This window comes from Rhinoraja longicauda, chromosome 11, assembly GCF_053455715.1.
Source record: "Rhinoraja longicauda isolate Sanriku21f chromosome 11, sRhiLon1.1, whole genome shotgun sequence".
Taxonomy (NCBI): Eukaryota; Metazoa; Chordata; class Chondrichthyes; order Rajiformes; family Arhynchobatidae; genus Rhinoraja; species Rhinoraja longicauda.
Genome location: NC_135963.1, coordinates 9876150 through 9900273, shown reverse-complemented (window position 1 = coordinate 9900273; position 24124 = coordinate 9876150). Strand labels below are relative to the sequence as shown.

The window sequence follows — 24124 nt, the reverse complement described above, 5'->3', positions numbered from 1 at the left end:
CACAACTGAAGATGTGTCGGAATGGTAGTAACATCACCTAGTGGTCACCCCCAAGAACAACACCAGTCAATTGTAGTGCAAACCTTAGGCATTGTAACATCTAGTCCTACTAATCAATCTCTCTGGATGTAAGCCCCTGTCCCACGGTATCTTTAGCTTGAAAATTCCCATTCATAAGAACTTCCTTATTCATTTGGTCAACTTGTGCGTTTCTTCTATTAGTCTCTGCGAGGCACTGCAGAATATTTTACATTAACAGTGTTTCACAATGTAAGATATTTTAATATGTTATTTTAAACTAGAAAGTTAGTTCATTTTTATTGTACCAAAATGACATTCTGTAGTTGCTTTTGGGTACAGAAAAAAAACAAGCAGTTACAAGTTAAAATAGCCCTCCAGTTTGCTTCTCAAATCGATTTTATGCTTCAAGAACCGATTTTATGCTTCAAGAGCCCTGTCCTAAACCTCATTTCCTTGTTTGAAAATGTTGTCACTTTTAAATATATATACACAGCAGATAAGCATTCACAGCTGTCTAGATTTAGGTTTATTATTGTCACGTGTACTGAGGTACAGTGAATAATAATATATTCCTTTATTCGTCCCACACAGGGGAAATTTACAAAGCTTTGCAGTGCTTTGTTTTGAAGCACTCTATAAGATGAAAACATTTTCCCAGTCACAGTCTTAAAGTGGTCAGATTGTTATTCCGACATCATGTGAGCCACGGGTTGTAGTCTGCAACCAAGAGAAATGGCTCTCTCAGAATTGTTCATGATTTAGTGAAATAAAAAAACATTTGAATTAGGAGCAGGAGCAGTTCACTCGGTTGCACTTAATAAAATTGTCCTACCCAACCTTGTCATGAGCAAATTTAGCAACCTTTCATACCTTCATCCAAGTCTTTGATATGAATTGTAAAAAGTTGAGGCCCCTCCTTCGAAATTCTTGCAATACCTTACCAGCAGAGAAAGACCTTGTATGCCTAGTCTCCTTTTCCTGTCAGTCAGCAAATCTACTCTCCACCATGGGGTGGCTCTACACCGTGGGCTTTCATTTTCCACAATAACCTTTGATGCAGCATCGCATAATGGATCCTAGAACTACTAAACCTCAATCAGCCTCGTGCTGTTCAGTCCATCCTCAGAGGACAATTACTGGAAATTGTAGGTGCCAAAAAAGACACTTGTTGCATTGAGGGCTAACATGTTTTGCTCATGGTGTGTTGTTGGGAGACTCAGTAAATAGCCCATGAGGTCAGAGATGTGTTCCACAAACAGCCTTTCATGATGTCAGTGCAAAAGAGGGAAGGAAATCTTGAGAGTCTGATTCAGGATAGTACACAGTCAAAATAACGTAATATTACCTGCAAATTTATAAAATGGCTGTAAAATAGTAGAGAATAGAGGAAATTGATACATTTTTTAATTTCTAGGGAAGTGATTTATGTAATAGATTTTATGTTTCTTGTTTGTAATTTAATGTGACTGAAATCTCTGCAGCCCGCCATATCTACTACAAGTGAATTTGGAATATATATCTGCATTAATAAACAGGTAAGTTAACGGAAATACATTCATCCTTCTTGAGAGTACTATTGCACCAATCATTGTATTTGAACGTATGTTTGTTTATGGGTTTTAATGAACTATTCTTTCTTTTCACCTTGAAATTATTGGGTGAGGAATTAGTCTTTGGTGGCCAGTGCTAAACGTAGGGTATTTGCTGCATATTTGGTTCCACTGAAATCATTGGAGCTGAACTTGCAGAGGTAAATACAATTGTCGTCTGATAGTCTTACATGTGAATAGTGCTGGCAGTCAAAGATTAATGTGTTCCCAATTAACTCTGGGATTGGATCAGACTTTCAGAAATTCCCAAATGCCTAAGCAATAGGCACTGGATGGAGGGCAGGAAAATTTTTACTTGTCTCCGCTGTCCCATCCGCATATTTTGAACCACAGTTGTTGGATAGTGCTGAATATTTGTTTTTGATTGTTCATGTATCATGATGACAGCAACACCCATCTCTAATTGCCCTTGAACTGAGGTGCTTGAAGGGTCACTACAGAGGTCATGTAAAAGTGTTGAGCAAATCCAGGCTAGACTGGCTAAAGTTGAGGCCAGTTCATTGGCTATATTTAAGAGGGAGTTAGATGTGGCCCTTGTGGCTAAAGGGATCAGGGGGTATGGAGAGAAGGCAGGTACGGGATACTGAGTTGGATGATCAGCCATGATCATATTGAATAGCGGTGCAGGCTCGAAGGGCCGAATGGCCTACTCCTGTGTTTCTATGTTTCTAATATGGATCTATTCCTCCCTGAAGGACATTGGTGAAGCAGATACGTTATTTACAACAATTTTGCAGTTTTGTGGTCAATCCTTCTTTGTGACAATTCTATTATTGGTGTGTTTTGTAGTTAAAACAATTATTTTCAAGGAGAGAGTAAGATTTTTCAGTTTATATTAAATTCCGTGTCACCAGCTTTCGATTTGATGACTAATACAATGTCGATAAATTGTGATGATTTTTTAATATAAATTAAGTGAAATTTGTTGTGTATATGGACTGGACAAGCTAGATGCAGGAAAAATAGTCCCAATGTTGGGGGAGTCCAGAACCAGGGGCCACAGTCTAAGAATAAAGGGGAGGCTATTTAAAACTGAGGTGAGAGAAAACTTTTTCACCCAGAGAGTTGTGAATTTGTGGAATTCTTTGCCACAGAAGGCAGTGGAGGCCAATACACTGGATGGATTTAAAAGAGAGTTAGATACAGTTCTAAGGGCTAGCGGAATCAAGGGATATGGGGAGAAGGCAGGCGCAGGTTACTGATTGTGGATGATCAGCCATGATCACAATGAATGGCGGTGCTGGCTCGAAGGGCCAAATGGCCTCCTGCACCTATTTTCTACATCTATGTCTATAATGATAAAATGTCTTGTCATAGAGCTATACTGCATGGAAACTGGTCACTCGGCCCAATTCATCCATGCCGACCAAGATGCACCATCTAAGTTAGGCCCATTTGCCTGCATTTGTACGATATTCCTCTAAAACTTTTCTATCCATGTATCTGTCCAAGTATCTTTTAAATGTTGTTATGCTGTTATGTTCTATTTTCTCTTCTAGATAAAGTAACTGTTTATTTTAATTATCTTAGGACAGAAGAGTCCATGTTGTCTAAAGGATTGGTAAGTATTTATTTACATCACAACCAATCTTACAAATCTTATTTGAAACATCTAGTGTATTTTCATAACTTTTTACTGCTAACTTAATACTGCTTTATCTAACATTCAAATACATAAGCATCTTCTAATGTGATATAATATATTTTTTGAAGTCTGACCAAATCTACACTTCAGTACAAGTCTCTGAATCAATTTTCCCTTTTTCAGGAATTATATGAACATTGTTTATTAGCAATTGAAGATAATACTCTCTCCCACAACTATTTGGAAATCAAAAACATTCTTGGTGTTCCACAGGTAATTCACAATAAATGGCAAAAGTGGATTTAGATGCTGTTCTCTTTAATTTTCCGCAACATTAAAAACTAAATAAAATTGTAATTATGGGTTATTGCATGTACTTCTGGCTAACTTTTTTAATGGGTTATTTCTCAAATTTCTTTCTGTAGGAGTTAGTGAAAGTGATGACACTATGTCCTTTCGAACATATGGTATGTATTAATGCCACTATATAAAATGACTTCTATTTAAAGAATATTGAGTGCTTTATTAAGATTAACTGTTATCTATGCGAACTATCAGATATTGATGGTGGCTATTATCCAGAAATAGGCAAATACAATACGATTGTAAAGAGCAAGAATGTAAAGAATTCCTGAAATACATTAATGAAAATTACTTTCCTTGGTGTTTTGGAACACGCATAATTGGGTAAACATTTGCTCAACATTTGATTACATCGGGTTTAAAATAACTCCAGAAAAGAAGAAACAATTTAAAATAAAAGCAACAAGATGGCAAATTTTAAGTGAGTTAAAAAGAGAGCTAGCCTGTTGGACTTTAATTAAAAAATGGGCTAATTGGTAATAGACCAAAGGAACGATGGTGCAGCTGGAGAATCTACATATTTCCAACCGGGGAAGAGGAAGGGATACCAAATTTAGAGTTTCTAGATTAACAAAAAAGGGAAAAAGTGGCTTATGTCAAATACAGGTTGAATACACAAAGTGCATAGAGGGTTTAAAAAGAAAATAAGACACCTAAAGAGAGGAGTGAATATATTCAAGGCCAAAAGAAAAGGGATTCCCAAAGTCTTTTACACATTCATACTGAAAGGGCAATCCGAATTGGGATGAGAGAAATTAAGGTACAAAGAGATAATCTTTTGAAGGTAGAAGACATAGCTGAGTTACCAAATAAGCATTCCTCTTTCACTGGAGATGAAGTATTAAAAGGGTGGTAACACTAAGTTGAAAAATCATTTAGGCCATATGAGATATATCCTCAGTTACTGATGGAAATCATGGAGGCTCCCTTCGATCCAAACCTTCCTATCCTCAAATTTTGGGTTGTGCTAGGAGATTGGAGGATAGCAAATGTTACACACCTATTTATAAAATGCTATTAGGATAACTGCAATTACAGGTTATTAAGCCTAACATTGATGTTGGGTAAACAATTTGCAACATTAATCGGCTGTTTACTTTCTTTAAAATGACAGGTTGCTTTAGTAAAACATATTGTATTGCAGCTAATATAAAAGTGAGGACGGTGCAGAGAGACTTGCCAGAGATGAGGAAGTTCAGTCATATGGAGATATTGGGTTATTCTTGTTGGAGCAGGGAAAGTTAATGCCTTTGCAAAATTGGAAGGTAATAGGGTGATGAGTGCCTGGAACGCTATCTGCCAGGGGTGGGAGTGGAATCAGATACAATAGTGACATTTAAGAGACTTTGATATGCCTAGATATGCAGGGAATGGTGGTATATGGATTATGTGCGGATAGATAAGAGTTGGTCCTGGTATCATGTTCGGCACAGACATGTGGGCCGAAGGGCTTGTTCGTGTGCTGTACTGTTTTATATTTTATAAATCAGAGATGGCTCAAGGAATTTATGTTTTAATGCAACATTAAATGTTTTCATTGTCTGAAAGGCTGATCTAAAGTCCAGAATCTGTCTCATTTAGCACAGAGACCATGTCATATTTTGGACAAACCTGGATTTTGGACAGTGTTTACAAAAAGTGGTATAATATTTTTATTGATCCCGTTATACATTTCCAAAGTAAGGATGGGCATTTTGGGTCAGGTAAGATAGATTTGGCAATCGACTTGCGATAGACTGAGTAATCTGAGCAGCAGTCTTCTGAAAACAAAGCACTGAAACCAGAGAACCAGCATCTAGCCAAACATCCAGAAATGTTTGGACAGCTAGTCTTTGGATATAAGACATATAGTAATTTTCAAAAGGGAATAAGATAACTGCTTGAAGGGAGAAAATGTACTCAGTCATGGGGAAAGAATAGGGGGTTGAGACCAATTGGGTCATAACTTTTAAAAGTTGATGCAGATAACATGGGTTGAATAGTTTTCTTTTTATGCTGCTTCATGATTCTCATTTCCTTTTTCATGTTTTAGCGGAAATGGAGCCTGAAGATATTCCAGCAGAACATTGATAAATTTGATTCAGAAGGAAAATACAAATTATTTAGGTGAGTACTGTCGGGAAATGATGATTTGAAATTGAAGACGATGTCTTTAATGTCTGCAATTTTTCCTCAAGATATTTGAAAATATACAGAATGCAGTTCATATACAATAGGTTAAGAAAAGAATAAGGGGTAGGCCATTTAGGACTGAGATGAGGAAAAACTTTTTCACGCAGAGAGTTGTGAATCTGTGGAATCCTCTGCCACAGAAGGCAGTGGCGGACAATTTACTGGATGTTTTCAAGAGAGAGTTAGATTTAGCTCTTAAGGCTAGAGGAATCGAAGGATATGTGGAAAAAGCAGGAATGGGGTACTGATTTTAGATGATCAGCCATGATCATCTAATGGCGGTGCTGGCTTGAAGGGCCGAATGGCCTACTCCTGCACCTATTTTTTGAATTCTTTTCTATGAAAACTACTAGGAACCCTACAGAAAACAACCTACTAGGCCTATGAAGAACAAGCACATCAATTCAATTTAAGAAAATCATGTCAAATACATGTAACATTACATTGTTCAAGATGCTATCAATACCCATTGCTGAGAAGAAATATCATTGCTTTTAAGCTTTATTAGATTAAAAAACTACATAATCTTTGAATTTATTTTAGAATTATATAATGTGCTGACCAGAATTAAACACAATATTCCAGTTGTGACCTTATGAGTGTTGTGTAAAAGTACAATATGACTTTCCTGTTCTCTTACTCTAAACCTCCACTTACATATTTTGCAAGAAATGTTTTTGTTAAAGTCAGTCTACATGGAAGTAGTCTTGTTCAGTTGATAATTTATAGCAAGAGTTCTAATGCATATATTTTGTGAGATTGCATTATACTGGAACAATTCAATTTTCAAAATATGCCAAAACATTGCGTTAACAAAATGTATTCAATCAAGAAAATAGCTTTTTTTCATTACACATTGATTACCTTTAGGCATTACTTAAAGAGAGAAAAATGAAATTTATGAGTGACTTTGATTTCGAGTCATCTTAGTTTAAAGCTGGATCATTCACAATGCTGTACATGAGTTTCACCCGTGGGGTTGATGAGAATATGATAATAATTCCAAAGTTAAATGCTAATCTGCCACTGCATTGACCAAACAGTTGTGGGTAGTTTCTGTGGTATCTCCACATTAATGTAAGCCTTTTCTAAGCTATTGGATCTCCTTGAACGTTTTATGAATGCGTTGCACGTCTTTAAATCCACTCCACAAAATCAGAGTGGGTTTTGCTTCAATTCTTTCTTAATGTTAAAAGTAGCATCAAGGCACATAAGTATGATTGATGGAAAATACATTTCATTAAGTAACTGAAGCTTCGCTGTTGTGGTTCAAGCTTTACATGTTCAGTCATCTCAAATTACTGAACTGCAGGCCAAAGGAGTCATAATAATTCTACAGAAGTCTCATTGCAATGCTAAAGAGGATTTTGAACTTTGAGATTATTCTAATGTATTGCATTATTATGGGAACCATGTTGCAGTGCGAGTGCTTCAACAGAATTGTAACTCCATTTTTTAAGATATTTCAGAATATGCGCTAGGTAATGGAAGAAATAAACATGGAGAATTAGGCTCTTAGGACTGAAACTGTCAATCAGATTTTCTATTAAAACAGTTATTTTTTCAGGTGTTTATTGAAGACAACTCATCATGCTGGAGTACAAGGTTATATTATACAAAATATTAAAAATCAGATTGATCTAGCATTGAAGGTAAGCATGTTCTTAGGCATATAATCTTTCTGTGTAAGTATAGGTTTATACCATTGTTTGCACCTTTAAATGATCGAAATATGATGCCAATTATTTGACATTCCTACTTTATGAGGTACATACAAAGGAATTATTTGGATAACCTTGATATGCAGTGCAAACATGAGGCAGTGCATGCAAATAATGGTAATAATCTATTTGTATATTTTATCTAAAACATATTTTGTGCAATATTGTTCATTTCATAAAGTCTCACATTGTATTTTATTTTTGAAATATGGGTGATGCTAGAAAGGCCATAAATTGCTGCTCAACCCAAATATCCCTCAAGGAGTGATGATGAACTGCCTTTATGAACTACTGCAACCCTTCTGGTGTAGGTATTCCCTTGGTATTGGGTTATAGTTGGATGATACAGTGGAGAAACATTATTTCATGTGCTATTCAGTCAGATCTTACCATACATAAGTACAATCAAGCCATACATAATTACATCAGATAGTGCAAAGAGAAAAATAATCAGTGTGCAATGTACAGCGTTACAGGTCCAAAGAAAATGCCGATTTTTTTTTTTTAAGTTCAAGGGCCGCAATGAGGTAGATTGGGATATACTTAGTTTATGAGAGGGAATGACCGAGGTATAGGTTTTTCATTCAGTGAGAGTATCTGCATAAAGGTTGGCACAGTGGCGCAGATGGTAGAACCGTTGTTCTATGGGGTCAGAGACCCAGATTCAGTCCTTGCCTCGAGTTTGGATGTTATTTCCTGTGCCCACGTGGGTTTCCTCCCACATCCTAAACATGTGCGGGTTGTAGGTTAATTGGCCCTTTGTACATTGCCCCTAATGTGTAGGGAGTGTTTTTGAAAATGAGATAACATAGAACTAGTGTGAACAAGTGATACTGGCATGGACGTGGTCGATCAAACTGGCCTGTTTCTCTAAACTAAAACTAAACATATGTGCAAGAAAATCACATTATTCTGGGATTTGCAGTTGATTCCAGGACCTCCTGAAGCAGCTGCGATTTCACTGCTTCATCTTAATAGTGATGTTGTTCAGCCACTCACTTAAGCTTATGGTGCTTAAGGTTGAGGTGCTCCAGATGGAAGCCACACTTCTACAACCAATAGTTATGCCAGTGTTTGGCCATTTTCCACCTTCCTTCTAGTTTGTTATCTCTGTTATTTTCCCCAACATTTCATTCTAAAAGATCTCCCTTTTAGTAAATTTAAACTTGTTTTTGTTTCTAGGTCAGCAATGGAAATATATGGTTCTCAGGCCAACAACTGGTTCCTCTTCTTCACTTAGTCCTTTCACTTCCTGAAGGAGCTGAAACAGATTTACTTCAAAACACAGACAGGTAGGTTTCATGCTTGGTTTAGTAGAATTAACTTTTAGCCATGCAGTAATGGGTCAATGCAGTGTGCTTTGGGAAATAAACTTTTCCTTGGATACATGGACCCCGTGAAAATGTATTAATGGCCGTGTATTGTACACTGCTTCCGAAATTCAGTTCCATCCACTTTAGTGAAACCAAATGTAAAGGGGGGCACTTCAGGAGCACTGAATGCAACAGACAAGGTTGGAGGAGGTACACATGAAGATCTGTCTCAGCTGGATGGCTGCTGGGGTCCCTGGAGGGAAGTGAGAGAGGAGGTGTAGGGACAGGTGTTACATCTCCTGTGGTTGCAGGGGAAGTACTTGGGGAGGAGGTGGTTTGGGTGGGGAAGGGACATGTGAACCAAGGAGTTGCCGAGTGTGGGAAGTAACTGCAGATGCTGGTTTAAATCGAAGGTAGACACAAAAAGCTGAAGTAACTGAGCGGGACAGGCAGCATCTCTAGAGAGACGGAATGAGTGAAGGAATGGGTCTCGACCCGAAGCGTCACCCATTCCTTCTTTCCAGAGATGCTGCCCTGTCCTGCGGAGTTGCAGAGAGAGTGCTCTACAAAATGCAGGAAGGGGTGGAGACTAGAAGATGCGACTCGTTGTGGGATTATGTTGAAGGTGGCAGAAATGTCAAAGAACAATGTGTTTGATGAGGAGCCTGTTGGGAATAGGTAAGGACCAAGCAAGCTCTATCCTTCTGTCAGGGGGAGGGGGAGAAAGAGTTGAACTGCAGGACTCAGAGGAGACATGGGCAAGGGCTCCATCCATGACAGCAGGAAGGAAACCACGTTTACCAAAGAAAGAGGCCATGTCAGATATCCAAACGTGACAAGCCTCATCTTGGAAGCGGATGTGGTAGAGAAGGAGAAATTGAGAGAAACGGATAGTGTCTTCGATCAAGGCGGGGGGGGGGGGGGGGGTAGGTGAGGTTGCTGCGGGAGTCAGTGGATAGTCTGCCTTCTTGTGATGGAGACAGAGAGATTGAGAAAAGGGAGAGTGGTGTCAGAGTTGTGGAGGAAGAGTTGGGGTACGTTTGGAACAAGGAGTGTTCAATGTAACCAACAAAAAGACAGGCAAAGTGAAAGGAGTCAAAAGAGAGATTGTTAAGGGTGAGGACAAGTTCAGCCAGGGGGTGGAGAGTGAATTGAGGTGTACTGATTCAAGGAAGAACCAGGGGTCCCTGAGGCCTTCCTGGTGAGGAGTGGAGATGTAGAGGGACTGGATGTCCATACTCGAGATGAGGCAATGGGGGCTTGCATAATGAAGAGATGGGTGGTGAAGAGCGTGCAAAGTTTCTTGGATGTTGTTCGGAAGGAACTGCACAAGAGGTACAAGATGGAATTGAGATGTTGGGAAAGCATGAGCAGTTAACTAGTCGGATACGAGCAACGGAAGAGAAAGCGTTCTGATTTTTTGGCAGAACTGCTGACTGGTAACTTCCAACTTCTATTGGAGGAGCCCATCTCTTTTAGTTATTAAATAATTAGATCTCAATAGCACATACCAGTTTTAGAGTATTCCAAAGTTTTGGGAACCAATGAAGTTCTTTTAAAATGTAATCACTATAGAATAAATGAAAATCTACTTGTGCACAGCAAACATATTTCTGGTGATGAGTAGAAAAAGAATGAAATCTTGATGATAAGGAGAAGGATATTGAATTATGTGAGGTAAGCGAAACAAGTATAGTGATGGAAATTAGGAGGATTAAAGAAGAGGAGGTACGGACACTTTTGAAGAATATAAAAGTGGATAAGTCTCCAGGTCCTGATAGGATATTCCCATGGACATTGAGGGAAGTTAGTGCAGAAATAGCAGGGGCTATGACGGAAATATTTCAAACGTCATTAGAAACAGGGATGGTGCCGGAAGATTGGCGCATTGCGCATGTTGTGCCTTTGTTTAAAAAAGGTTCTAAAAGTAAACCTAGCAATTATAGACCTATTAGTTTGACGTCTGTGGTGGGAAAATTAATGGAAAAGATACTTAGGGACAATATATATAATTATTTGGATAATCAAGGCCTGATTAGAAACAGTCAACATGGATTTGTGCCTGGAAGGTCATGTTTGACTAATCTTCTTGAATTTTTTGAAGAGGTTACCAGGGAAATTGATAAGGGCAAGGCTGTGGATGTTGTCTATATGGACTTCAGTAAGGCATTTGACAAGGTTCCACATGGAAGGTTGATTAAGAAGGTTAAATCGTTGGGTATTAATAGTGAGGTTGCAAGATGGATTCAACAATGGCTGAATGGGAGATACCAGAGGGTAACGGTTGACAATTGTATGTCAGGTTGGAGGCCAGTGTCTAGTGGAGTGCCCCAAGGATCTGTGTTGGGTCCACTGTTGTTTGTCATTTACATTAATGATCTGGATGATGGTGTGGCAAATTGGATTAGTAAATATGCAGATGATACTAAGATAGGTGGAGTAGTTGATAGTGAGGTAGATTTTCAAAGTCTACAGAGAGACTTGGGCCTTTTGGAAGGGTGGGCTGAAAGATGGCAGATGGAATTTAATAACATAACATAACATAACAACACTTTATTGTCACTCGGCACAACACCGAGCGAAATTTCAGCAGTCACACAAAATACAGCAAAAAGAAAAGAACACAGGACACCCGACCCCAACACAAACATCCATCACAGTGACTCCAAACACCCCCTCACTGTGATGGAGGCAACAAAACTTCCCCTCTCTTCCCCCCGCACCCACGGACAGGCAGCTCGACCCCTACCGAGGCAAACGACACGCACAGCCCCCGCAAGGGGATGGAAGGCCCCCCGGCCGAGCCGCCCCGGGCACCAAAACGTCCCGCGGCCACACCGGGCGATGTTAAGTCCAACGGCCGAGCCGCACCGGGCACTGAAACGTCCCGCGGCCGAACAGCGCTGACGATGTTAAGTCCAGCGGCCAAGCCGCACCGGGCACTGAAACGTCCCGCGGCCACACCGGGCGATGTTAAGTCCAGCGGCCGAGCCGCACCGGGCATTGAAACGTCCCGCGGCCACACCGGGCACTGAAACGTCCCGCGGCCACACCGGGCACTGAAACGTCCCGCGGCCACACCGGGCGATGTTAAGTCCAGCGGCCGAGCCGCACCGGGCACTGAAACGTCCCGCGGCCACACCGGGCACTGAAACGTCCCGCGGCCGCACCGGGCGATGTTAAGTCCAGCGGCCGAGCCGCACCGGGCACTGAAACGTCCCGCAGCCGAGCTGCGCCGGCAATGTTAAGGCCCGCAGCCGAGCCGCACCGGGCACTGAAACGTCCCGCAGCCGAGCTGCGCCGGCAATGTTAAGGCCCGCAGCCGAGCCGCACCGGGCACTGAAACGTCCCGCAGCCGAGCTGCGCCGGCAATGTTAAGGCCCGCAGCCGAGCCGCGCCCCGGGGAAGAGACCTAATAAAATAAAGGTTTCCCCCCGCCCCACCCCCCCACCCCACCCCACACCCCCACCACACACCACACACCCCCACCACACATACACATAAGTGATAAGTGTGAGGTGCTGCATTTTGGTAGGACAAATCAAAATAGGACGTACAGGGTAAATGGTAGGGAATTGAGGAATGCAGTGGAACAGAGGGATCTGGGAATAACTGTGCATTGTTCCCTGAAGGTGGAATCTCATGTGGATAGGGTGGTGAAGAAGGCGTTTGGTATGCTTGCCTTTATAAATCAGAGCATCGAGTATAGAAGTTGGGATGTAATGTTGAAATTGTACAGGGCATTGGTGAGGCCGAATCTGGAGTATGGTGTGCAGTTCTGGTCGCCAAATTATAGGAAGGATGTCGACAAAATGGAGAGGGTACAGAGGAGATTTACTAGAATGTTGCCTGGGTTTCAGCACTTAGGCTACAGAGAGAGGTTGAACAGGTTGGGTCTTTATTCTTTGGAGCGTAGAAGGTTGAGGGGGGACTTGATAGAGGTTTTTAAAATTTTGAGAGGGACGGACAGAGTTGACGTGGGTAGGCTTTTCCCTTTGAGAGTGGGGAAGATTCCAACAAGGGGACATAGCTTCAGAATTGAGGGACAAAGGTTTAGGGGTAACATGAGGGGGAACTTCTTTACTCAGAGGGTTGTGGCTGTATGGAATGGGCTTCCGGTGGAAGTGGTGGAGGCTGGCTCGATTTTATTATTTAAAAGTAAATTGGATAGGTATATAGATAGGAGGGGATTGGAGGGTTATGGTCTGAGTGCAGGTAGATGAGACTAGGTCAGGGAGAATGGTCGGCGTGGACTGGTAGGGCCGGACAGGCCTGTTTCCATGCTGTAGTTGTTATATGTTATATGTTGTTATATGATAAATAGGGAAGAATAAGTTGCGAAGTAAAGTTGTTAACCTGGAATTGACAATTTGTTTTTCTATTGGTATTAGGATCATGGAATCACTGAATCTTCTGAGGTACCTTGTAATCAGGGATAATGAATGGGAGAATCAAGTAAGTATTTGGTAAATGAAAGAGATCTTGCATATTCATGTCGTTTTTGTACATTGATTGATACAGCTAGGAAACAAGCTCTTTGACTCAGTGTGTTATCCCATTTTCACATTCATTCCTTACACAGTAGGGGCAATTTAAGGAGGGCAATTAACCTACAAAACCACATGTCTTTGGGATGTGGGAGAAACCAGAGGAAACCCACATGGTCACAGGTAGAACATAGACAGAATGTAGGTTAGGATCAGGCCTGGGTCTCTAATGCTGTGAGGTCTCCCAAATGCATCGTCTAATTGTATTGTTTTGATGCTGAGTGCCTTCAATCCAAGACTTGATATATTGTGCTCGATGCATAGAAGTATAGGGGATTGCAGTATTTTGGGATGTGGACATCCCTAAGAGCAGTGCTCAAATTGACCAGCTGGCCATCAGAAAAACCAGGGTGCTCACTGGATATCAAGACTGGATCAGAGCCCAACTATGGAGAGCAAAAAGGTCAGGATTGGCGTAACTTGGTTGACATGACATGATTAGTTTGTCATTAATCCTGAAAGCGTGCAGAGAAGATTTATGTTGCCAGGACTCGAAGTTCTGAGCTATAGGGAGAGAATGAGCAAGCTAGGACTTTATCCCCAGGAGCTCAGGAGGCTGAGGGGTGATCTTAGAGAGGATTGTAATATCATGCGGTGAATTGATAGGGTTAATGGCCAGAGTCTTTTATAGGGAGTAAGGACATCAAGAACCAGAGGACCTAGGTTTAAGGTGAGAGAGGAAGGATTTAATAGCAACCTGAGGGGCAACCTTTTCAGTCAGAGGGTGGTGGGTAAATGGAACAACCAGCCAGAGGAGATAGTTGAGGCAGGTACTATAACAGCAATTAAATGACATTTGGGTAGGTACATAGATAGGAAAGGTTTAGAGGCATATGGGCCAAACATGGGCAAATAGAACTACATGTGCTCCTCAACTTACGATGGGGCTATGTTCCGAGAAACCCATCGGAAACCGAAAATAGCGCAAGTCGAAATGCATTTAATACACCTGATCACGTGGCCGGAAGTGAGCTGCGGCTCGCTATGGGTCGCTGCTGTTTGCACCATCGCAAAGTCAAAATATCGTATGTCGGGGAGTTTAGATGTAGCCTCTTGGTCAATGTGGACAAGTTGCACCGAAGGGCCTGTGTCTGTGCTGTATGACTCTACTTAGGAAGGAGGGTGTCAATCACTAATTGCAGAAGCAAGGAGTCTCGGCAGATAAGAAGCATCATGTTTGACTCGAGACGAATGGAGCATGTCTGCTTTTCCTAAAATAGAAGGCCTTCTGAATTCAGATGCCAGATTTCCATTAAATTGTAATCAGACCCCCTACTGCATATCGGACTTAAATATGATAATGAATATATTTTCCTCTCCATCAACTGACACATGCACATACAAAAACACACATGTAAAAACATGGTCGTATCAGGCAGCATCAGACTTTTAACCTGGCTCTTTTCTGTTTGAAGAGATCCTTATCTAAAGATCCTTTCTAACAAAAAATCAGCATATGATTTTCTACAACTGCTGGTCATTAGGCTCTGGGAAGCAAGGTGCCACTTCACCATCCAAGTGCTCCTGTTGGTGAATTCCTAGTAGGTGCCGAAAATAGCAGGCACACCTTTCATACAAATCCCTGCGATTTGGGCCACATAATCAGTTACGTGGAAGATTGGATGTAAGTAATGTCCTGCTGAAATCACAGCAGTATTATAAAATTTAAAATTTAAATAAATCCATTTTTTGTAAAGGATTGAATGTATAACTTCCCTCTTTCAATTCTAGCATTCTTTATTCTGCCAGACTAGTTATTCAATTTTAAATCTTTCAGACTGGATTATGGACTGATCTTTTCTGGATTGAAAAATTTCTGAAGCCACTGCGAACTGGTGTGAATATGTCAAAGGCTCATTATGAAGCAGAGATCAGAAACAAAAAGGAGAATCGGAAAATTAAAGGTTTGTTTTATTTCAGCTTTGTTTTATGGTTTATTTAAAATTGTACAACTGTCTTGCTTTCACAAATGTGCCTCCTGTCTGCCATTTGTTAGCATTAATTAGAAACCATATATCATATTTGACATTCCAAATCAAAATACTACAGTGAAACACAGTGACAAGATTATCAAATTCATGCTTCTGCAGAACAAAAACACATTTTCCTAGCTAAGCAGTGAGAAAAACTATTTTTTTGATAAAATGCAGGTTGAAAGCAATACTGGAAACTTCAGTATAATTTGCTAAACACAGAATTTATTTCACCTTAATAATTTCAGATGCTCCAAATCATGAAACACGATGTTCCTTGACAGTTGGTGGTAAAACGTTACCAAAAATGACAAACGCCATGCAACTGGAGGTAAACATCTTGATTCTTAAATTGTTTTTACTTGTATCACTTTTAATGTATGTTTTACCTCAATTTAACCATAATGTAACATTATTTCACATGTTAACTTGTCATTTTAGGTTCTGCAGTCAGCTATCTACACATTTGATGTAATGGAGAGTATACAGGCCCGAATAGAAGAGCTGATGGAGTTAAAAATGAAATCCGGAGCGGAGAATAAAAATGTGACTGATAGTGCATTTTAGATTTACAAGGAAAAAGTGTGGATACTATGCAAATGTAATGTTTGATCTTTTATTCCAAACTACTGTTCTTCCTGGAGGGATTCATTTTGTATGCTATTATTTAAGTTGTTCAAATCAGTCCGTATATGATTTTTTCAAATATTTTTATTGTGAAGCAGATGTACTGAACCTGCTCTCCCAGAAAAAAAATGTTGTATCATCTCAATGCAGTTCTACATGTGACTTAAGAAAAATCCCTCCATTTTCAATGTATTACTTAGGTTTCGAATGATTGTACCATTTGCGGTTGGTTAAATCAGTGGGGACATAATTAAGAAAAATGGCTGATGAACTTTTAGAAAATGCTTTTCTTGCAGTGTGTCGGCATCAGTTAGGAGAGAAAAATATTTTTCTTACTCAAGTTATTTCAAAATACACTAAAAAGCAATAAAATATGTATATAGTTCTCACCACTCTGTATGTGCATCACTGTTATTACATGTTCCTGACAATGCAATTTTAATTGGCCTTGATTAAGACCTACATGTTTTGGTAGTTCACACTGCAGTTTAGAACCACATATACCATAAAAGCTATCGGTTCAAAAGCTTACTGAGTATGGAGCAGGGATATGAGCTTGTACCATTAATGTTCCATATTGTTAAATTCCAAATTATTGCATGCTGCATCAAGTTTGAGTAGAAGCCAAATAATTTACATCAAGAGGAAAACATACCTATGGAATCTGTTTGACAATAGACAATAGGTGCAGGAGTAGGCCATTCAGCCCTTCGAGCCAGCACCGCCATTCAATGCGATCATGGCTGATCACTCTCAATCAGTACCCCGTTTGTTTGTTTCTCGTGAGAATACTCTCATATTTTCATATATTTATCAATGCCTTCTATCTCTCACGAAATTCTTTTTTTTAATCCTCAGTTTTACCGATACTCTGTTTTAGCTCTAATATGTCTTTACTCTGTGAACCGATTTAAATGTCGTAATGTTTGTCATTCATTTTCATTCACTAATGCATTTTATTTTTCCTCAATGGTATTTGAAGTATCTCGCACTCTGGACAAGCTAGCTTTGGAAAGCCCCAACAAGGAATAAACAACACCTGCTCACTTCTTGAACTTGCTAATGTAGAAACTGGGCAACCCTCCCAACTAGTATTGGCCAGTGTTTCTACTCCACACAAGTCTGGAACAGTTATTTGCTATCACCCTGAAACTTGTTTTTATTGTATTATCACATTTTTAACTATTAAGTATTATGCCTTTGGTACTTTTAAAAGTAGGTCAACGACAAATCTGGCCACATTTTACATAAGTAATTCGGGATACTAGTAAATGATGTAATGATCTACATCTTTTATGGAAACATTGTTGGGTTCTGCCTCTAAATGAGCAAATTATTATCTAGCTTTTTTAAAGGCCAATGTATTTCAATTATAAGAATATTATGAATGATATACAGTCTGTGAATCAATATTAATTTTTCAACAAACATTTTATTTTCAACTATCTTAATCAATCATGTTGGCCACAAACATACTTTTGAAACTAATACAACTTATTTCACTGGAGAAAGTTTAGCTGTCGCTTGTGTAGCATTTCCCAGACAGGGCTACGTTCAATAATCTGAGCTCGGCTCATGGCGATGCGATCACGAACACTGTCCGCGTGTGGTTTGCACGTCACCTTCATAAGGAATACATACTTGAATCACTGACCATGTTTGAAACATTGTACAAGCAACATTACTGCAGATTCATAATACACAACAGCCAACAGTAGTGTCGGTCCTCAAACAAAATAAAAAGTTTGAAACCCCACTGCTAAAATGCTCTCATTGGTAAGTTCAATGAAGCTTTTATACAAATTCCACTTCTATTGTTATCACTATCACATCAGTACTACAGTAATCTTTAGAAAATTTAACTAAGCAGCTGCTTCATTTTGCATGTTTAGGAGCATTAATACAGTGCATTCAGGAAGTATTCAGACCACCTTTTCCACATTTTGTTACGTTACAGCCTTATTTTACAATGGATTAAATTCTTTTTTTAAATCAATCTACACACAATACCCCATAATAAAAAAGCAAAATCAGGTGTTTAGATTTTTTTCGAGGGAAAGATGAACAGAGCAAACCTCCAGATGAAAACCTCCAGAGCGTTCTGGACCTCAGACTGGGGCAGAGGTTCACCTTCCAACAGGACAACAACCCTAAGCACACAGCCAAGACAATGCAGGAGCGGCTTCGTGACAAGTCTGTGAATGTCCTTGAGTGGCCCAGCCAGAGCTTGAACCCGATCGAACCGATCTGGAGGGACCTGAAAAAAGCTGCATCAACTCTCCCCATCCAACCTGACAGAGCTTGAGGGGATCTGCAGAGAAGAATGGGAGAAATTACCCAAATACAGGTGTGCCAAGCTTGTAGCGTCATACCCAAGAAGACTTAAGGCTGTAATCGCTGCCAAAGGTGCCTCAACAAAGTACTGAGTAAAGGGTCTGAATACTTATGGAAATGTGATATTTCAGTTATTTCTTTTTAATTACTTTGCAAAAGCTGTTTTTGCTTTTTTATTATGGGGTGTAGATTGTTATGTGTAGATTGATGATAAAAAAAAAATCTAATCCATTTTAAAATAAGGTTGTAACGTAGCAAAATGTGGAAAAAGTGAAGGGATCCGAGTACTTTGCGTGCACTGTATATAAGACTCAAAGTTCAATTAAATCCTAGTTGTTCAAAGTATACTTACCTTGGCTAAAGTGAGCATGCTCTTGACTACATCACCGGTATTATGTGAAGGTATGATTTTCAGATTATTACCTAGAAATCTAAAAAACATCCTTATGTAATGCAATAGCTCAGTGTTAGTCAAAAGAAATCAATGATACACAATAAATAGTTGGGTTATTTGTAGAAATAGATTAGCTTTTGTAATAATTTCTTGATGCTAAGTTATTTTGTGGATAATTTTGTTCTTGAGTAAGCTTGCCAAAGTTGATGGTACTTAGTTGCCCATGTCTGCATGACTATTGCTGTCTGTTAGTTGAGATAGTAAGCAGAATCTAAAAGTTCTCATGCTATTAGAAGATGAAGAACATTCAAAGATTCATCTTGACCCGCTGAATTACTCCAGCACTTTTTGTTTGGTAAACCGGCATCTGCAGTTCTTTGTTTCAACAATAACCTGTTCAATCTTGGTCTCTCACTCCCACCAAAAACTTTCATTTAGCTTTTACAGGACTTTTTAAGTTGACGAATGATAACTTTGTTTGAACAACGGTAAACCTCAAACATAACACTCCCTTCTCACCCCCTCTCCCCTATCTCTGCATAATGGCAAACCACGACTGTACTTTCTTCTCTGTTCTTCTTTGGGCTACAGACAAAAATCTAGATATGCCTCTTCCAGCTAGATGCCAAATTTCAAAGATGAAGTTATCAAATTTTACACCAAATGCTTGTCAGTTACACAGAAAAAAGATGCAGCCACCATTCGTAGTTTTACACTGCAATCGTTCTCTTGCCTTCTCATCCAGGTTATTGAGTGTAGTCGATGAAGACTGGAAATGTTTTCCTTTATAAAGCTTTTCCAAAAAGGTAATATCTTTGGCATGACAAACAACACTGATTTACACACCGAAAGTCAACAGTTTCTGCTTGTCAGCTAAAACATATTGATTTTTTGCAATTTATTTCGATACTTGTTCTCCAAGTGTTATTTGAAAATTGAATAGTTGTGTTATTTTTATTTTTATTTTTTAAATTTTAAATTTTTTATTTTTTAACAGAACTTTTTAGAAAACAAACCCTTCCCCCCACCCCCCTTATACTAACCCCAAATAAGAAAAAGGAAGAAAAGAAAAAAAGATTAAAGACTGCCTGGTTGTTGGGGGTCCTGCACACGCCCTATGGAATTCCAAACAGAATAAACTGTATATGTATATACATCTCTCCCAAAAGAACCATTGTGAATATGAACAATTCTTCTATATATATAGGCCCCTCTTTTGTAGATAAGGACACCAGATATTTAAAAAAGTATCATATTTGTTCCTTAAATTATAAGTAATTTTTTCAAGTGGGATACAGTTAGAAATTTCATTATTCCAAAGGTCCATACTTAAATAGGAATCAGATTTCCAAGTAACTGCGATAGTTTTTTGGCTACTGCTAATGCAATTTTTATAAATTCTTTCTGATATTTATTCATTTTAAGTTGTGGTCTTATTCCTTCAACATCACCCAATAACAAAAATCTTGGGTTGTATGGAAGTTGTATTCCGATAATCTGTTCTAAAAAACTTCTTAAGTTTGTCCAAAAAGGTTGTATTTTTGAACAGGACCAAGTAGAATGAAAAAAAGTACCAATTTCTTGATTGCACCGAAAACATTGGTCAGATAAACTTGAATTTATTCTCTTTAATTTTTGTGGTGTGATATATAATTGATGCAGAAAGTTATATTGTACTAGTCTAAACCGAACATTTATTGTATTTTTCATACTGTCAAGACATAGTTTTGACCAATTTGTTCCATCAATATTAATATTCAAATCCGTTTCCCATTTTTGCCTTGGTATATGAATTCCTTGTTTAGGAGCCTTTTTTTGAATTAGATTATATATAATAGAAGTATTAGGTTTTTGAATTAGGTTTTCAATTTCCTTCGATAGTTGTGTTATTCATAAAATGTCATTTAATGGCGTAAACATGTATCATTAATATAACCAGTAAGATTTTTTTGCTAGGATATTGAGCTCAGTTTAAAGAGAATGTCTCTAGATCATGAATAGCCTTTAGATATGTAAATAATAAAGTTCTGAAATAGCTCATTTACACAGTAAGTACCTTAGCTGAATTTTAAATAGTACATCCCACTCTTTCTGACCATACAGGCCTGCAGTCAAAATCAGGAAACTGTTTCGATGAATGCGGACAAACTGCTCAATGCGCTCCATCAGCTTTGTTTCTGTAGAACTATCACAGAAATCTTGAGTCCCTATAATAATAAATGCGACGCCTGTAAAAATGAAAAAAGATGCCTAATATTACAAAAATTCAGTGTTTCCAAAATGGGAGAAAATCTGAGTAAATCATGTATTTTTTTGTCAGCATCTAGAACATAGAGCAGTGCAGCACAGGGACAGGCCCTTCAGCCCACAATGTCCATGCCAAACGTGATGCCAAGCTAAATCAATTCCATCTGCCTGGATTTGATCAATATCCCTCCATTCTCTGCATATCCATGTGCCAATCCAAAGACCACTTAAATGCCACTATCATATCTGCCATCACCACCCCTGGCAGCATGTTCCAGACACCCACCATTCTTTGTAAAAAAAAAACCATGTATCACAAATCTTTAAATTTTGCTCCTCTCATCTAGTCTGACATATAATAAACATTTTGAAGAATTCAAGTTTAAAGATCATTTGCCTATTTTGTACACAATGAATATCAGCAGAATAATATAAATCCAGGATATTCATGGAATTTATAGATGAGAACAGGAATGAAGGCTTTAGGAGAAGTCATGTAGGGCAGTGGCAGACTAGTAGTGTGGGGGTGAAAATAAGCAGTTTGTGTTGGAAAGGCTATAGGGGTCAAAATCTAAAGTCAAGATCAAACAAGACGTACTTGTTGACAATGCTAGCAGATTCTGGTGGTGAATGCATGGAAATTATTTTGGGAGATTGAACCTTCCCAGTATTTAATTGGAGAAAGTCACCATTTATCCTTGCTGCTCTCTTGACTGTGCAATTTCTTAGAAAACAATATATCAAGGTCATGATGTAGGTTAATAATATTCTCAGTGCCAGAACACAAGCCCACTTCCACTACTCCAGCTGTCTGACCATTTTTTGCATTTCTTGCTGGCAACCGTAGGCAGAGTAATTAAAAAATGAAGCTGCAATGATTGTGTAATTATGCTGTTAACGTTTGGCTACATCAATTCATATCAATGCCAAAAAAAATTACACTCAATTATGCAGCTGAGCCTTATTGGTTGAAGTGACAACCAGAAACTGGTATTTAAATTGCATTTTTGCAAATCATAAACAAAACTTCACATTTCTTACTATTGCTATGAAGTTTGTTGGTCAAGAAAATTGGCAGAGAATCTGAGGTAACTTTATGTTTCTGCCCAGAATAGAGGTTCTTGTGGGCATTTGTTAAATCATTTGAAGGAAGAAGAGGATGCAAAAAACTGCAAGGTTTCCAGAGCAGAAAAGCTATATTTTCGAGAACTCTCACCCTCCATTACCCTGGTGATTTTTAAGCACAATGCAATTATTTGGACTTGACTGAAATTCAGCAGAGATGTCAGAATTATGGCACCAGTTTCAAGATAGCCTCCAGAGGCACAGTGTGCTGATGACTGTGAAGGTCACTGCAGCCCTGAATCTTTTTCCTCTGCTTCTTTCTAAGTTGGACAGGTGTACTGTTAACAATACTTTCAGTTGACAATGTACACAGTAGGAGAACGGCTTCTTGTTTCCAAAATAAAACAAAATGTCTTGATCATTTGGTGCAAGGGACACCAACACGAGAGCACAGGGTCATAAACAGAATCATTCTGCTCCTATCATTTTATGACCCCCTTATGACGTATATGCATTTATCTCCATGTTCCTAAATTGCTTTCTGAATTACACAATTTTGTCCACTTTCATGTTCTTCCTGCCAAAATACTTTCTGGATTGTATTTCATCTGCCACAAGAACATTTCACCCATCTATGTCTTCCTGAAGACCACTTTTACCACCCCCTCCACTAAACACATCACACTCCTGCACAAATATATCAAAAATTGTGGTTTCAGCATTTGCCTCCAAAAAACACCAGCCTGGAGGGAGGTGTATAATTGTTTACCACAAGCCCTATTTTCTGCTTTTGTCAACTCTTAACACTTTGCATAAATTAATCTTGCTGCATACTGCTTTATGTTCTTATTAATACTTAAATAACTAATTTTACTAATGTGTACCTGTACTTCTAGACATCTTTGTTCTAAAATCCACCTCAGAATCATATCTACGCACTTTGTGTGGCCTCATTATTCTTCCTAAAACAATATCCTTTTATTGAAATTAATTTACAAAATTGTTATTTATTCAAGATATCTGGATAGTGCTAGTACTGTCAGCATTGTTTATCCTTAAAGGCCCTCATCTAAGTGGTTTGTTCATGCATTTCAAAGGCAGTTAAAAGTCAACCATGTTGGTGAGATTGGAATCACAAGTCATATCAGTAGCCTTTTACCTCCTCTGAAGGACATTAATGAATCAGACTTATTATGGCAATCCAGTGTTTTTGCTATTATTACTTATAGCTTCAGATTTACTTATTTACTTGAATTTAACCATAGCTACATAACGTAGTTGTTTGAAAAAGACCTCTGGTTACAAGTGCAGTCATGTAATGACAATCCCATCAGACTCCCAATTACAGCAAGTTTCATAGTATTCTTTTGCTTGCTTCAAAACAATCTTTTAGAGATATTTTTTAGTTTGCATGGGCACAACTTTGATTATCAGATAAAGCCAATGATTAAGTTTAGATCAGGCATTCAACACTCCTTTTGAACTCTAGGTATTAATTAAATACTAATGTTTACAATTAATAGACTGCAGAAAAGGATGAACTACACTATAATTTTTGCTTGAAGTATTGTAAAAAAATCCAAATTGTTGCAAAGTGGTTGAATAGCAAAATCAGAGTAATAGTGGAAAATAATTTATTAGACTAATGCATTTTCTATTGTAGCTGCAGAATAAAACTATTATATACTACTAGTTTAATTAATTTTACCAGAAAGTGGGAAGATGATTGATCCAGTTACTACAGAGTCAGAGAATCTAATTCGCTGGTGCTCCCTTGACAAAGACAAAATTGCATCGTGACGCTGGAAAAATGTGAAAAGCAAAATACATTTCATTTTGGTAAAATCCAAAACAACACTGACTAAATATAAACAAATATCCAAAGGTTAATTAAGTTTGCTGTTACAATACACAAAATAATTTCCTGCAATTTCCTTCAATATATCAAAAATGTACTGAAAATTATATGACAAAGTTCAGCTAAAATATTGGAGATGCAAGAGATTGAAGATACGAGGGGGACCTGGAGATAAAAAAACCTCGAACTGCTGGAGGAACTCTATTGCAGGATTTTGACCTGAAACGTTGACCATTAATTTGCTTCCACGGACACTGCTTGGCCTGATAAATTCATATTATTTATTTTCATATT

The 24124-nt window shown here is 38.7% G+C and overlaps 2 protein-coding genes across 4 annotated transcripts in view; one reads left to right on the top strand and one right to left on the bottom strand.

Moving 5' to 3' along the window:
* Positions 1-17261, top strand: part of glmna (glomulin, FKBP associated protein a) — a 44520-nt gene extending 27259 nt beyond the window's left edge. For all 3 annotated transcript variants that reach the window (XM_078408213.1, XM_078408215.1, XM_078408214.1), the window contains exons 9-19: positions 1503-1556; positions 3162-3192; positions 3400-3489; positions 3642-3683; positions 5612-5685; positions 7319-7403; positions 8655-8764; positions 13177-13240; positions 15110-15236; positions 15554-15636; positions 15747-17261. In XM_078408213.1, the coding sequence (XP_078264339.1) occupies positions 1503-1556; positions 3162-3192; positions 3400-3489; positions 3642-3683; positions 5612-5685; positions 7319-7403; positions 8655-8764; positions 13177-13240; positions 15110-15236; positions 15554-15636; positions 15747-15872 (886 nt within the window). In that variant the 3' untranslated portion in view covers positions 15873-17261. The remainder of the gene's footprint in view (positions 1-1502; positions 1557-3161; positions 3193-3399; positions 3490-3641; positions 3684-5611; positions 5686-7318; positions 7404-8654; positions 8765-13176; positions 13241-15109; positions 15237-15553; positions 15637-15746) is intronic.
* Positions 15265-23822, bottom strand: c11h1orf146 (chromosome 11 C1orf146 homolog). Its single transcript, XM_078408216.1, has 4 exons — positions 23681-23822; positions 20717-20888; positions 18619-18697; positions 15265-17554 (listed from the first exon to the last, which is right to left on the bottom strand). Exons 1-4 carry the CDS (start codon positions 23805-23807, stop codon positions 17432-17434), a joined length of 501 nt encoding a protein of 166 aa, XP_078264342.1. The 5' UTR covers positions 23808-23822; the 3' UTR covers positions 15265-17431.
* Between the last annotated feature and the right edge of the window lie 302 nt (positions 23823-24124).

Bases quoted from the DNA above. Each gene is read 5' to 3' on its own strand.
- c11h1orf146 (XM_078408216.1), bottom strand. From the start codon at position 23,807: ATGAAATGTATTTTGCTTTTCACATTTTTCCAGCGTCACGATGCAATT. The intron at 20,889-23,680 runs GTAAAATTAATT...TCATTTTTACAG, and splicing joins AATCATCTTCCCACTTTCTG to GCGTCGCATTTATTATTATA. The intron at 17,555-18,618 runs GTAAGTATACTT...TTCCTTATGAAG, and splicing joins GCATGCTCACTTTAGCCAAG to GTGACGTGCAAACCACACGC.